An 11309-nucleotide genomic window follows, 5' to 3' on the forward strand; every position below is an offset into this window, starting at 1 on the left:
GGTTGTGCAACGGGTGTGTGTCACGTGCGCGTGCAACGTGTGAGTGTGCAAGGGGGGTCGCGCGGGGAGGTCACGTGTGTGGGGTTGTGCAACGGGTGTGTCACGTGCGTGTGTCACATGTGCAAGGAGTGTGCAAGGCGCGTGCAAGGAGTGTGCAAGGAGAGCTCCGGAGCAGGAAAAGGAAAAGGAAAAGGAAAAGGAAAAGGAAAAGGAAAAGGAAAAGGAAAAGGAAAAGGAAAAGGAAAAGGAAAAGGATTTTCTTTGGATTGATTTCACCCCCTGGGCCAAGCCCATCCCGCAATTCCCAACTCCTGGAATTCCCGAATTCCCAAATTTCCAAATTCTGAATTCCAGAATTCCCAACTCTTGTGATTCCCAAATTCCTGACTCCCAGAATTCCCGCATCCCAGAATTCCCAAATTCCCAACTCACGGAATTCCTGAACTCCTGACTCCTGGAATTCCCAAATTCCAGAATTCCCAAATTCCCAACTCCCAGAATTCCCAAATTCCCAGATTTCCAAATTCAGAATTCCTGAATTCCCGACTCTGGGAATTCCCAAATTCCTGACTGCCAGAATTCCCGAATTCCCGACTCCTGGTTTTCCCGGGGGATCACAGCCAGGGGCCGGGGGTGCAGTCCCCGCATTCCCAAATTCCTGGGGGGGGGAAATAAATAGGGAATCAGATTTTAAAAACCCCAATTTTAATCAATTTTTAAATATAAATTCCCGCTCCCAGTTGGATCCCACCGTGTGGGAATTCCAGGGAAAAAAGGTTTGGAACAGCTGGAAAAATTGGGGGAAAGGGATTCGGATGGTTCAAATTCCACGGAGGATTTCCAGCCTCTCCCTGAGGGGAAGGATTTTTTTCCCCGTGGATTTTTCCGGGATTTGATCCCAGGATTTGCTCTTGGCTTTTCCTGCTTTTTTCCCTGGATTTCTGAGCTTTGATTTTGGGGGAAGGAAATCTCACATTCCCGAGGGATTTCGGGGAGGTTGCAGATTTTTATCGGGAAGGGGAGAACTGGAAAAGTGGGGTATTAATTGCAGGGGGTGAGGCTGAGTGAGAGCCGGCTCCGGCTTCGGAACTTTGCCGAGTTTGGGATGGTGGGATTGTGGGAAATTGAGGGATTTTTTGGGATTTTTTGGGGATTTTGGGACGGATGGGATCTCAAAGCTCATCTCGTCTCACGCCCTTGGGCGGCTCCCGCTGGCCCAGGCGGCTCCAAGAGCTGCCCGGACTGGGCTGGGGCAATTCCAGGGATGGGGAATCCATGGAAAAACCTGGGCCAAGGGAGGATTTATCCCAAATATCCACCTGGATCCCACTTTGTTTCTGGGGAAAACCTTCTCGAGTAGCCCCCAGGGATAAAATACGGGAAAAAAAAATTAAAAAGATAAAACGGGGATAAAAAGCCCAGCTGGAAGCAAAGCCCCGGGAAAAGAGGCAGCGCCGGGAATTCCCCCCAGACCCTTCCCGCGGTCCCGGCTCCGCCCGCGCCCGTCCCGGGCGTTGTCCCGGCCCCGACGCCGCCCTCGGACCCCCCCGGCATTTGTTCGTCCCGGGATGTTCCGGGAATGAGCCTCGGGAAGCTGCGGCTGATGCAGGAAACAACTTTATTGATGGCAGGGAAAGCAGGGACAGGGACAGGGATGGCCGGGAATGGCCCGCGGGACCCCGAACCCTGGAATCTCCCGAGGGCAGCCCAAAGCAGGAATCCCCCGTGGGATCCTAAAGCCCAGAATCGCCCAGGGCACCCCAAACCCGTCACCCGGGCACCCCAAAGCCCCAATCCCCCCCAGTCCCATCACCCGGGGCACCCCAAAGCCCCAATTTCCCCCCAGTCCCATCACCCCGGGCACCCGAATTTCCCCCCCGGAACCCCAATCCCGGCGCTGCCGGCGGGGACAGCGGCGCTGCCGGGGCCGCTCAGGGCAGGGTCACGGATTTGGCATCGCCGCCGGGGAAGCGGATCTCGTGCGCCAGGCACGGCCCGTTGGGCTCCTTGCCGAAATCCACCAGGAAGTTCTTGTTGACGCTCAGGCCGCCCTTGTCCGTGTCCACGTCGAGCTGCAGCATCACCGAGCCCTCCCTGCGCGGGGACAGCGGCGGCTCAGGGCGACAGCGACCCCCGGGGCCGCGCCGAGCCCGCCCGGAGCTGCTCCGGACGGCGCCGGGGAGCGCCCGGGCCCGGGGCCAGCGGCGCGGGCTGCGGCTGGGGCCGCTTGGGGTCCCCAATGCCCGATGGAGGGGACAGGACGGGCGCAGGGACAGCTTTGGGTCCCCACTTCCCCCAGGACGGGCACAAACCCAGGGCAGGACGGGCTCGGGGCCCTTTCCCCTCCGCAGCTCCCCCAGGCTCGGCTCGGGCTGTGCCCGGCCAGGCCGGACCCCCTTGGGCTGAGCTCAGCCCGGGCTCTGCCCGATCCCGACCCGGCCGCGAGCGGCTCCGCGGCAGCCCCGGGGGGGTCGCGGCCCCTCCCGCTCCCAGCCGGGCCCGGCAGCCTCGGGCAGCCGGGAGGGGCTCACTTGATCAGGCTGGGGTAGAACTGCCGGTCCCAGGTGCTGTAGAAGGAGTTGGTCACGTAGAGCCGCTTCCCGTCCAGGCTCAGCTGCAGCGTGGCGGGGCCGCCGTACACGCGCTTGCACTGGGACACACGGACTGGGGTTACTGGGGGCACTGGGGGCGCGGGGACACACGGACTGGGGTTACTGGGGGCACTGGGGGCGCGGGGACACACGGACTGGGGTTACTGGGGGCACTGGGACACACGGACTGGGGGCACTGGGACACACGGACTGGGGGCACTGGGGGCACTGGGGGCACTGGGACACACGGACTGGGGGCACTGGGAGCACTGGGACACACGGACTGGGGGCACTGGGGGTACTCGGAGCGCTGGATTCCAGCAGGGGCAGTGAGAGCAGGCTCAGGCTCACGCTCAGGTGAGCGCTCACACACGCTCACACTCACGCTCAGGTGAGCACACACTCACACTCACACTCACTCACACTCACGCTCCGCCAGCCCCGCCCCCAGCCCCGCCCCGGCGCTCCGGCCCCGCCCCGCTCACCTTGAGCACCAGCGGCTCGGGCTGGCACTTGAGCTCCTCGTCCCTGCACACGGTCACGGGGCCCCCTCGCAGGATGCTGCCCCCCACGAACACCTGCAAGGGCCGCGCTGGCACACGAGCGTTCCCCGGCCCGGCCCCCCGGCCCCCCGGCCCGGCCCCCCGGCCCCGCCCGGCCCCGCTCGGCCCCCCGGCCCGGGCCCTGCCCCTCACCTGCCCCACCAGCCGGGGCTTGCAGCTCCGGGACAGCTCGTACTGCCGGATGTCCCCGTGCAGCCAATTGCACACGTACAGGAACCGGTCGTCCTGGCTGATGACGAGGTCGGCGATGAAGGCTGCGGGCAGAGCCGGGGCTCAGGGGCACGGCCAGCACCGGGGGAGGCCACACGGGCCTGGCCTGAGCTGGGCTTTGGGGCAGGGACCAGCACTTTGGGCTCGGTCGGGATTCGGGGTCGGTAATCATTTAGGGTCCGTCCCGTTTGGGGTCAGTCCTGATTTGGGGCCAGTCAGGATTCGGGGTCCCCCAGCAGGATTTGGGGTCACCGAGCCGGCTCCGCGGTCACCCAGCAGGATTTGGGGTCCCCCAGCAGGATCTGAGGTCCCTCCGCCGGCTCCGGGGTCACCCGCACACCGTGCCCGGCTGCAGAGCTCGCCCAGGGAACAGGAATGCCACCCCCGAGGGCACACGCACCCGGCATCTTGGGCATGATCCAGCCCGACACGTCCTTGGCCGGGATCCGGATCACCTCCTCCACGGCCCAGTTGTCTCTCTGCACAGGGACACCGAGCCCGGCTCAGCCCGCGCTGCCCCGGCCCGAGCCGAGCCGAGCCGGGCACGACGGGCTCAGCCCCGCGCCCCGCACCCGGACCCTCCCTGGCCCCGTTCCCCGCTCCTCCTCCTCCTCCTCGTCCTCCCGGCCCCGTTCCCGCTCCCCACCGCGCCGCACTTGCCTCGCAGGATTTGTAGAAGCGGAAAATGGCCCCGCTCAGGGCACAGCTCACGTAGCCCTCGGCGGCCTCGGGGTTGTGCAGGAAGCGCACGGTCATCGGCAGTGAATCCTCGCCCAGGTCGAAGCACTGCGTGAGGCTGCGGCACGACAGGTTCCACACGTTCAGGCGGCGGCCGAAGACCCCTGCGGGACACGGGGGAGAGGCTGGGGGCGGCCGGGGGGGCCGGCGAGAGACCCCCGAGGGGCTCCTGGGGGGCATCGGCACGGGAAGGGCAGGAGCTGGGCAGGGGGAACTGGGAAATGCGGGATTTGGGGAGAACAGAGAGAAATGAGGGATTTGGGGAGAACAGAGAGAAATGCGGGAACTGGGGAGAACGCAGAGAAATCCGGGATCTGGGAGAACACAGAGAAATGCAGATTTGGGGGCAGCAGGACCCGCCCCCCCGGGTTCCACCCCGCCCATCCTCAGCCCGAGCCTGGCCGAGGCTCCGGGCACAAATCGGCCTCTCGCGGGCCCCGAGCCCTGCCGGCCCCAGCTCAGCCCTGCCGGCGCTGCCGCCCGCGTGTCCCCACCTTTCTTGAGGTCATCGGGGTTGAAGCCACGCCCGGCCACTCTGGGCACCATCCCGGCCGAGCTGACCAGGACGTTGTGCCGGGCCTGGTACCAGAAGTCGTGGCCGGTCGGGGGAGCCTCACACTCGTTCTCCCAGTTGCCCTTCAGCTCGAAGGTCTCTCCGTCCAACACCACGAAGCCACCTGGGACACACGAGGGACGGGCGGGGACAAATCCAGGCTGCCGCGAGTCCAGCGGGACCCCCGGGGTGCGAGTTTGGGCAGGGACACGGGAATTCCAGCAGGGAAAACTCACCTTTGCCGTGGCCAGCGGCGTCGCCCATGTTGGCGACCAGGACGTCCCCGTTGGGCAGGGGGTGGGTGACAGACAGGTAGCCCTTGTTGCACTTCCAGAACACATCCACGGGCTCGATCATCTGCGCGAACCAGCGCCGATCTCAGCCTCCGCCTGCTCGGCGCCTTTCCCGCCCGTACCCCAGAATCCAAGCCCGCTCCCTCCCTCGCTCCCTCGCTCCCTCGCTGCCGGCGCCCCCGGCTCCCCCCGGCCGTACCTTGCAGATCCGCGGCGCGCGGCACTGGGAGCCCACATCCACCACGTAGATGCGGGAGGAGATGAGGCAGGGCAGCACCAGCTTGGTCCTTTTGGCCGCGGCGCCGCTGTCGAAGCAGCCGCAGGCGGGGCCCCAGCCCGCGCAGTGCAGCTCGTCCTTGAGGTTGGGCATGGGCAGCCGGTGGATCACCTGGGCACGGCCAAGGCAGCTCAGGCCGGGCCGAGCCGGGACAGCCCGCGGGGAGCGGCCCCGGGGCCTGGGGAGCCCCGGAGAGGGGCTGGGAGCGGCCCCGGGATTTGGGGAGCCCCGGAGAGGGGCTGGGGGCGGCCCCGGGATTTGGGGAGCCCCGGAGAGGGGCTGGGGGCGGCCCCGGGATTTGGGGAGCCCCGGAGAGGGGCTGGGGGCGGCCCCGGGATTTGGGGAGCCCCGGAGAGGGGCTGGGAGCGGGCCCGGGATTTGGGGAGCCCCGGAGAGGGGCTGGGGGCGGCCGGGAGCAGACGGGACAAGGTTTAAAGGTTTTCCTCGGTTCCCCCACACAGAGATATCCGGGCGGCCCCGGAGGGCTCGGGGGGCGCAGCCCCGGCTCGGTCCCGCCCGGAGAGCCCGGCAGGGGCCCGTACCTGGCCGTAGTGGCAGGAGCGCGGGTTGAGGTCCACGGTGGCCAGGAAATCGGGCTGCTCGATGCCGGTGCACCTGTAGGTGCAGGTCACGTAGGCGACCTCCTCCCGCGGCGCTGGGGACACAAAAGCGGCTCGAACCGCGCCCAGAGACCCGAACGGGACCGGGAGAGCCCCGGGCAGCTCCCCGGAATGACCGCCCTGATTTCGGGGCGCTGCCATTCCCTGCCGGTCCCCCCGCGCCGCTCCCGACCCGGGAACGAGCAGGAGCGACCTCCGGCAGCTCGGGCCAAGGGGCTCGGCACAGACACCGAGCTCGGGGGACCCCAAAGAGCCCAAACGCCCCCAGCCCAGCCCCAGGAGCAGCACTCGCCTTTCAGCACGTCGGGGCACGAGGGGTACTCGTAGCACGGAGCTCTGCATCTGTCTGGGGAGCAGAGGGGACGCCGTGAGCCCGGCCCGGGCCCGCGCCCGAGCCCGCTCCGCCGGCTCCCTCCCAGCCCAGGGACCCCCGGGGCCACCCCGGGGCCACCGCGGCCCTCCCGGGGCACCCCTGGGAGCGCTCGGGGCCGCGCTGCCGCCTCCCGGCTCCGGGAGAGGCACCCTGGGGACAGCGCGGGGCCGAGCCCCGCTGGGGACACCTGGCGACAGCGCGGGGACCCCTCCCCACTGCGGGCACGGCACCGAGCCCAGACGGGACGGGGACAGAGCTGTCACCCGGAGCCGGGACACGAGGGGGACAGAGCCGGGACGGGGACAGAGCTGCCACCGTGAGCTCGGATGGGGACAGAGCTGTCACCCGGGTCCAGGGCACGCTGGCACCTCCAGCACGGACAATCCCTCGGGATCCCGGGTCCCCGGGGCCGGGCAGGGCCCCCGGGAGCCGCCAATGCCCCGCAGCAGCTCCGGGAGCAGCGGCCCCGCGGGCCGAGCTCGGGCCCGGCTCCCTCCTCGTGCCCGGGGCACAAGGCACCTGTGCCCAGGTGTGCCCAGCTGTGTATGCGCAGGTGAGTGTGCCCAGGTGTGCCCAGGTGTGTGTGCCCAGGTGTGTGTGCGCAGGTGAGTGTGCCCAGGTGTGCCCAGGTGTGTGTGCCCAGCTGGGCCCAGGTCTGTATGCCCAGGTGTGCCCAGCTGTGCCCAGCTGTGCCCAGGTGAGTGTGCCCAGGTGTGCGCAGGTCTGTGTGCCCAGGTCTGTGTGCCCGGCTGTGCCCAGCTGTGTGTGCCCAGGTGTGCCCAGGTCTGTGTGCCCAGCTGTGCCCAGCTGTGTGTGCCCAGGTGTGCGCAGGTCTGTGTGCCCAGCTGTGCCCAGCTGTGCCCGGGCCAGCCCCGCAGCCCCCGGGCGGGGCCGGGGCCGGGCTGGGGCCGGGGCTGCGGGCCCGGGGCTCGGGGGCAGCCGCGGGGGTCCCTTACCCATGGCTGCAGCTCTGGGGTCGCGGCGCTGGCGGCGGAGGAAGGAGCCGGAGCTGAGGGGCAGCTGCTGCTGTCTCGGGGCTGGAGCGGCTGTGCCGTGCCCTGGCTGCTCCCGGGGGCCTTTTATCCCCGCCGAAGGGTGGGGGGAGCGCGGCCAAGCCCAGGGAGGGGCTGCCCAGCGCTTGGGAGGGGCCAGCCCGGCGCTGCGGCTTCTTTCCTCCTCCCCGCCGCCAATCTGGGCCCAAATCTGCTGCTCCCTGCAGCTCCCGAAGCCTCAAACCCCGGGGCCGGCCCCGGCCGAGCCCGGCTCGCCCCGCACGGAGCGGCTGCTCCGCACCCGCAGCGCCCCCGGCCCGGCCCGGGCACCCCCAAACTGCTCCTGCTCCTGACAGGGGGACCCCGGCCCCGATCCCAGCGTCAGCCCGGGGCTCCCCGAGCCGCCTCTGCCGGGGACGGGACTTTGGGAGCTCGGGGACACCGGGGCGGGCTCGGGGACACCGGGATGGGCTCGGGGACACCGGGACGGGCTCGGGGACACCGGGGCGGGCTCGGGGACACCGGGACGGGCTCGGGGAGCTGCTCAGGGGATCCCGGGGACACCGGGCGCTCCACCTGGATCAAAGGGGGATCCCGGCGAATTTGGGATCTGCCGGGAGGGATTTGCGATCTGATCCCAGGGAATGGGGCCAGGACAAGAGGGAACGGCCTCGAGCTGTGCCAGGGGAGGCTCAGGGGAAATCTGGGTAAATTCTTCCTGGAAAAGGGAAAAGGCCTTGGAAGGGGCTGCCCGGGGAGGTTCAGAGTGGCCACCCCCGGAGAATTCCCGGACGTTTGTCTGGGTGACCGGGGGGAATGGGCCCCATCTTGGACTGGATGATCCTGGAGGGATTTTGCAGCCCCAAAAATCCTGGAATTCCCGTAAGCGTCCCTTTAATCCTCGGTGCAATTTCCAAACCCAGTTAAGTCTGGAATTCTCCTAATGGGCCCTTTAGCACTCAGCGCTATTTCCAAACATCAAATCCAGTTCCTATATCCCCCCAAAATGAGCGAATCCTACAAAAACCACAGCAAATGAACGTTTGGGTGAGCTCGAAATTCCCGTGGTGAGCCTGGCCGGGAGGAGATAAAGCTGCGGCTGATAAGATAAAGTTGCTGATAAGAGCCGGGATTACTTCCTGCCCCTCCCTGCGCCCAGGTGAGCCGGGCTGGTTCTCCCTGTGCTCTCCTGCGGCTTTTCCATGGCCAGAGGTGGGGGCAGCGTCCCCCCAGCCCGGTTCGGGAAGTTTCCCGGCCTCTCCTCCTCATCCCCACTTCCATAATCCAGGGAAAATCAGATTTCTCCGTTCCTGACACTGCAGATCGCGTTTATCTCCCCCGATTTGGAAGGGATTCATCTGGGATCTGTCCCGCCCATCCCGAAAAGCCTCTGGAGCTGGACATTCCTGCCCCGTGGAGGGAGGAAAGGCCTCCCCGAGCCTTTCAAGTCCCTCATTCCAAGCGGATCCAGAGGAGGAGAGACGCCCTGGAATTATCTCGGGCTGTGGCGGCTCCTCGGGGGCTGCTCGCCCAAAAACTTCCAACCCTTGGGAATTTTGGGACCCGGCCCAGGGCAGCGGCTCCTCCCGGCCGGCTTTTCCTGCTGGTTTGGGGAGTCCGGCTGTTCCCTGGAACAATCCCGAGGGAATTCGGGGTGCGGGCCCGCCGCGTGTCCCCCTCGGCAGGGACAGGGACCGGGACAGGGACAGGGACAGGACAGGGACAGCAACAGGGACAGGGACAGGGACCGGGACAGCAACAGGGACAGCAACAGGGACAGGGATAGGGACCGGGACAGGGATGGGGACAGAGACCGGGACCGGGACAGGACAGGGACAGCAACAGGGACAGGGATAGGGACCGGGACAGGGACAGGGACCGGGACAGGGATAGGGAGCGGGACAGGGACAGGGATGGGGACAGAGACCGGAACAGGGACAGCGACAGGGACCGGGACAGGGACCGGGACAGGGACAGCGACAGGGACAGGGACAAATGTCCTCCCTCGGTCCCGTTCCAAGCCCGACCCGGGGTATCGCGGCCCCGTCCTGGGCTGCAGTGGAGCCCCCCCGGGCTTGGAACCAAGGAAAAGCTCGCGGTTCCCCCGAGTGTGATTTTTTTTCCCGTTTATTTCTGGTGGAGGAGCGGGGAACAAACTCCCGAGCTCATCCAGTGTCACCTGCCTTCCACTGGCCGGGGAATTTCGGATTTTGTCACATTTTCAGGTGAACTCGGAAGCCAGCTCCCAAAAATCACACTTTTCCCACCGAATCATCAGAAAAGCGGGGAATTCGTGGCTCGGAAGGGAATTTGAGCTCGAGGCTTTCTGATGGGAGAGCCGGGAACGCTGCAGAGCCCCGGGGGCGGCTCCTGGGTGGAATTGCAGCCCCGCGGAGGAACGAGCAGCGGGATTTGGGGCTCCCTCCGTGAGCCAAACGTTTTCCCAAAGTCAGTGCCCGGCTGAGGGTGCGGGATCAGGCCGAGGCCGGGAAGAGAGGACGGAGAATGGGCCAAAAGGGCAGGAAATCGGGATTTAGGAGCGGGTAGTGCTGAAGGAGCCCCGGCCCCGCTGGGGGAACCTCGGGGGAAGCCAAAGCCCCGCTGGGGCCGCTGCCGGAGCCGGGAGCTGTCCGAGGTGGCGGCGGAGCGGGGGCTCGTCCCAGTGCGCCGCTCCCGCGTTCCCAAATCCCGCCGCTCCCCCGTTCCCAAATCCCGGCGCTCCCGCGTTCCCAAATCCCGCCGCTCCCCCGTTCCCAAATCCCGCCGCTCCCCCGTTCCCAAATCCCGCCGGGGCCGGAGGAGCCGGAGCGGCCGGCGGGGCGTGGGCAGCGGCCGGAGGGTGCCGGGGCTTGTCCTGCGGCCACGCGAGCTGCGCTGAGCCCGCGCTTATCTCGCTGTTATCAGCGCCGCGGGGACACGCGAGCGCCGAGCGGGGACAGGGAGGGGACACGGCGACGTCAGCTCGGGAAGCCACCGGGAGCAGCGCGGCTCGTTAATGAGGGGCGGGCTAATGAGCTGGCTAATGAGGAGCGGGCTAATGAGCTGGCTAATGAGCGGGTGTGCAGCGCCAGGGGAGGGAGGCGCGGGCACGTGGGGACACCGAGGGTGTCCAGGGCGCACCAAAGCGGGGCTGCCGGCCAAGGGCGGCCCCGGCCAGAGCCTCTTCTGCACTTTTCCAGCCCAAAGCCGATGGTTTTCCGCGATTTTGCCGCTCGCAGTGCCCAGAGAAGGCCCTTGAGGCGCTGCCCGGTGCCCGGTGCCCGGTGCCGGGGCTGTCCCGGAGCGGCCGGGGGGGCTGAGCTGTCCCCGCTGCGGGGACATCCCCGGGCGGTGTCCCCGCGCTGCTGGCGGCAGCAATTCCGTGTCCCTGTGCCCTCCGCAGTGCCCGGGCCGCTCTCCCCAGGGCCGGGAGCCGCATTCCAGGGCGCTGAGTGTCCCGGGCTGTGGCACTGCTGGCGGCCAGGCCGGTGGTGGCCTCGGGAGGGGACCCTGCTGCGAGCCCTCGGGGCCTGGAGCGGGATCTCGGCTCTTTTGGGGCCACTTCAGCCCGGTTTGGGTCAAATCCAGCCCGGCTGGTGCCACTTTTGTGCTGGTGGTGGCACCCGGGGCTGGGGTAAGGCATGGCCCAGGGCCCTGAGGACACTTGGGGGTGATCAGAGGGTTGGGGACAGCCCCGGGTGACCCTTCCAGCCCCAACTGCCAGAGCCGAGCACCCCAAATCCCCCTTGTCCCCAGGTCCCCACCAACAGGAGTCAGCCGGGGAGGCCACCCCGTGTCCTGCCCTGGCTGCAGCTGCCCCAGGGGGGCTCAGGGAGGATTTCCTGAGCCCATCCCGCTGTCCCCTGGGTCGGTCCCCGTCCCCGGGATCCCCTAAGCAGCTCCCCGAGCCCATCCCGGTGTCCCCGAGCCCATCCCGGTGTCCCCGAGCCCGCCCCGGTGTCCCCGAGCTCCCAAAGTCCCGTCCCCGGCAGAGGCGGCTCGGGGAGCCCCGGGCTGACGCTGGGATCGGGGCCGGGGTCCCCCTGTCAGGAGCAGGAGCAGTTTGGGGGTGCCCGGGCCGGGCCGGGGGCGCTGCGGGTGCGGAGCAGCCGCTCCGTGC

General features: G+C 67.7%; 1 protein-coding gene across 1 annotated transcript; it reads right to left on the reverse strand.

Annotated features, from left to right (window-relative positions):
* Positions 1 to 1931: 1931 nt before the first annotated feature.
* On the reverse strand, positions 1932 to 10832 carry LOC136568141 (methanethiol oxidase-like). The gene is made up of 12 exons (XM_066567990.1): positions 10331 to 10832; positions 6138 to 6191; positions 5768 to 5880; positions 5148 to 5336; positions 4892 to 5012; positions 4597 to 4779; positions 4025 to 4206; positions 3765 to 3843; positions 3287 to 3408; positions 3077 to 3169; positions 2532 to 2650; positions 1932 to 2094 (listed from the first exon to the last, which is right to left on the reverse strand). The coding sequence occupies exons 1-12, from the start codon at positions 10830 to 10832 to the stop codon at positions 1932 to 1934; spliced, it is 1920 nt and encodes a 639-aa protein (XP_066424087.1).
* Positions 10833 to 11309: the final 477 nt, after the last annotated feature.

This window comes from Molothrus aeneus, chromosome 31 (assembly GCF_037042795.1).
Source record: "Molothrus aeneus isolate 106 chromosome 31, BPBGC_Maene_1.0, whole genome shotgun sequence".
Lineage (NCBI taxonomy): Eukaryota > Metazoa > Chordata > Aves > Passeriformes > Icteridae > Molothrus > Molothrus aeneus.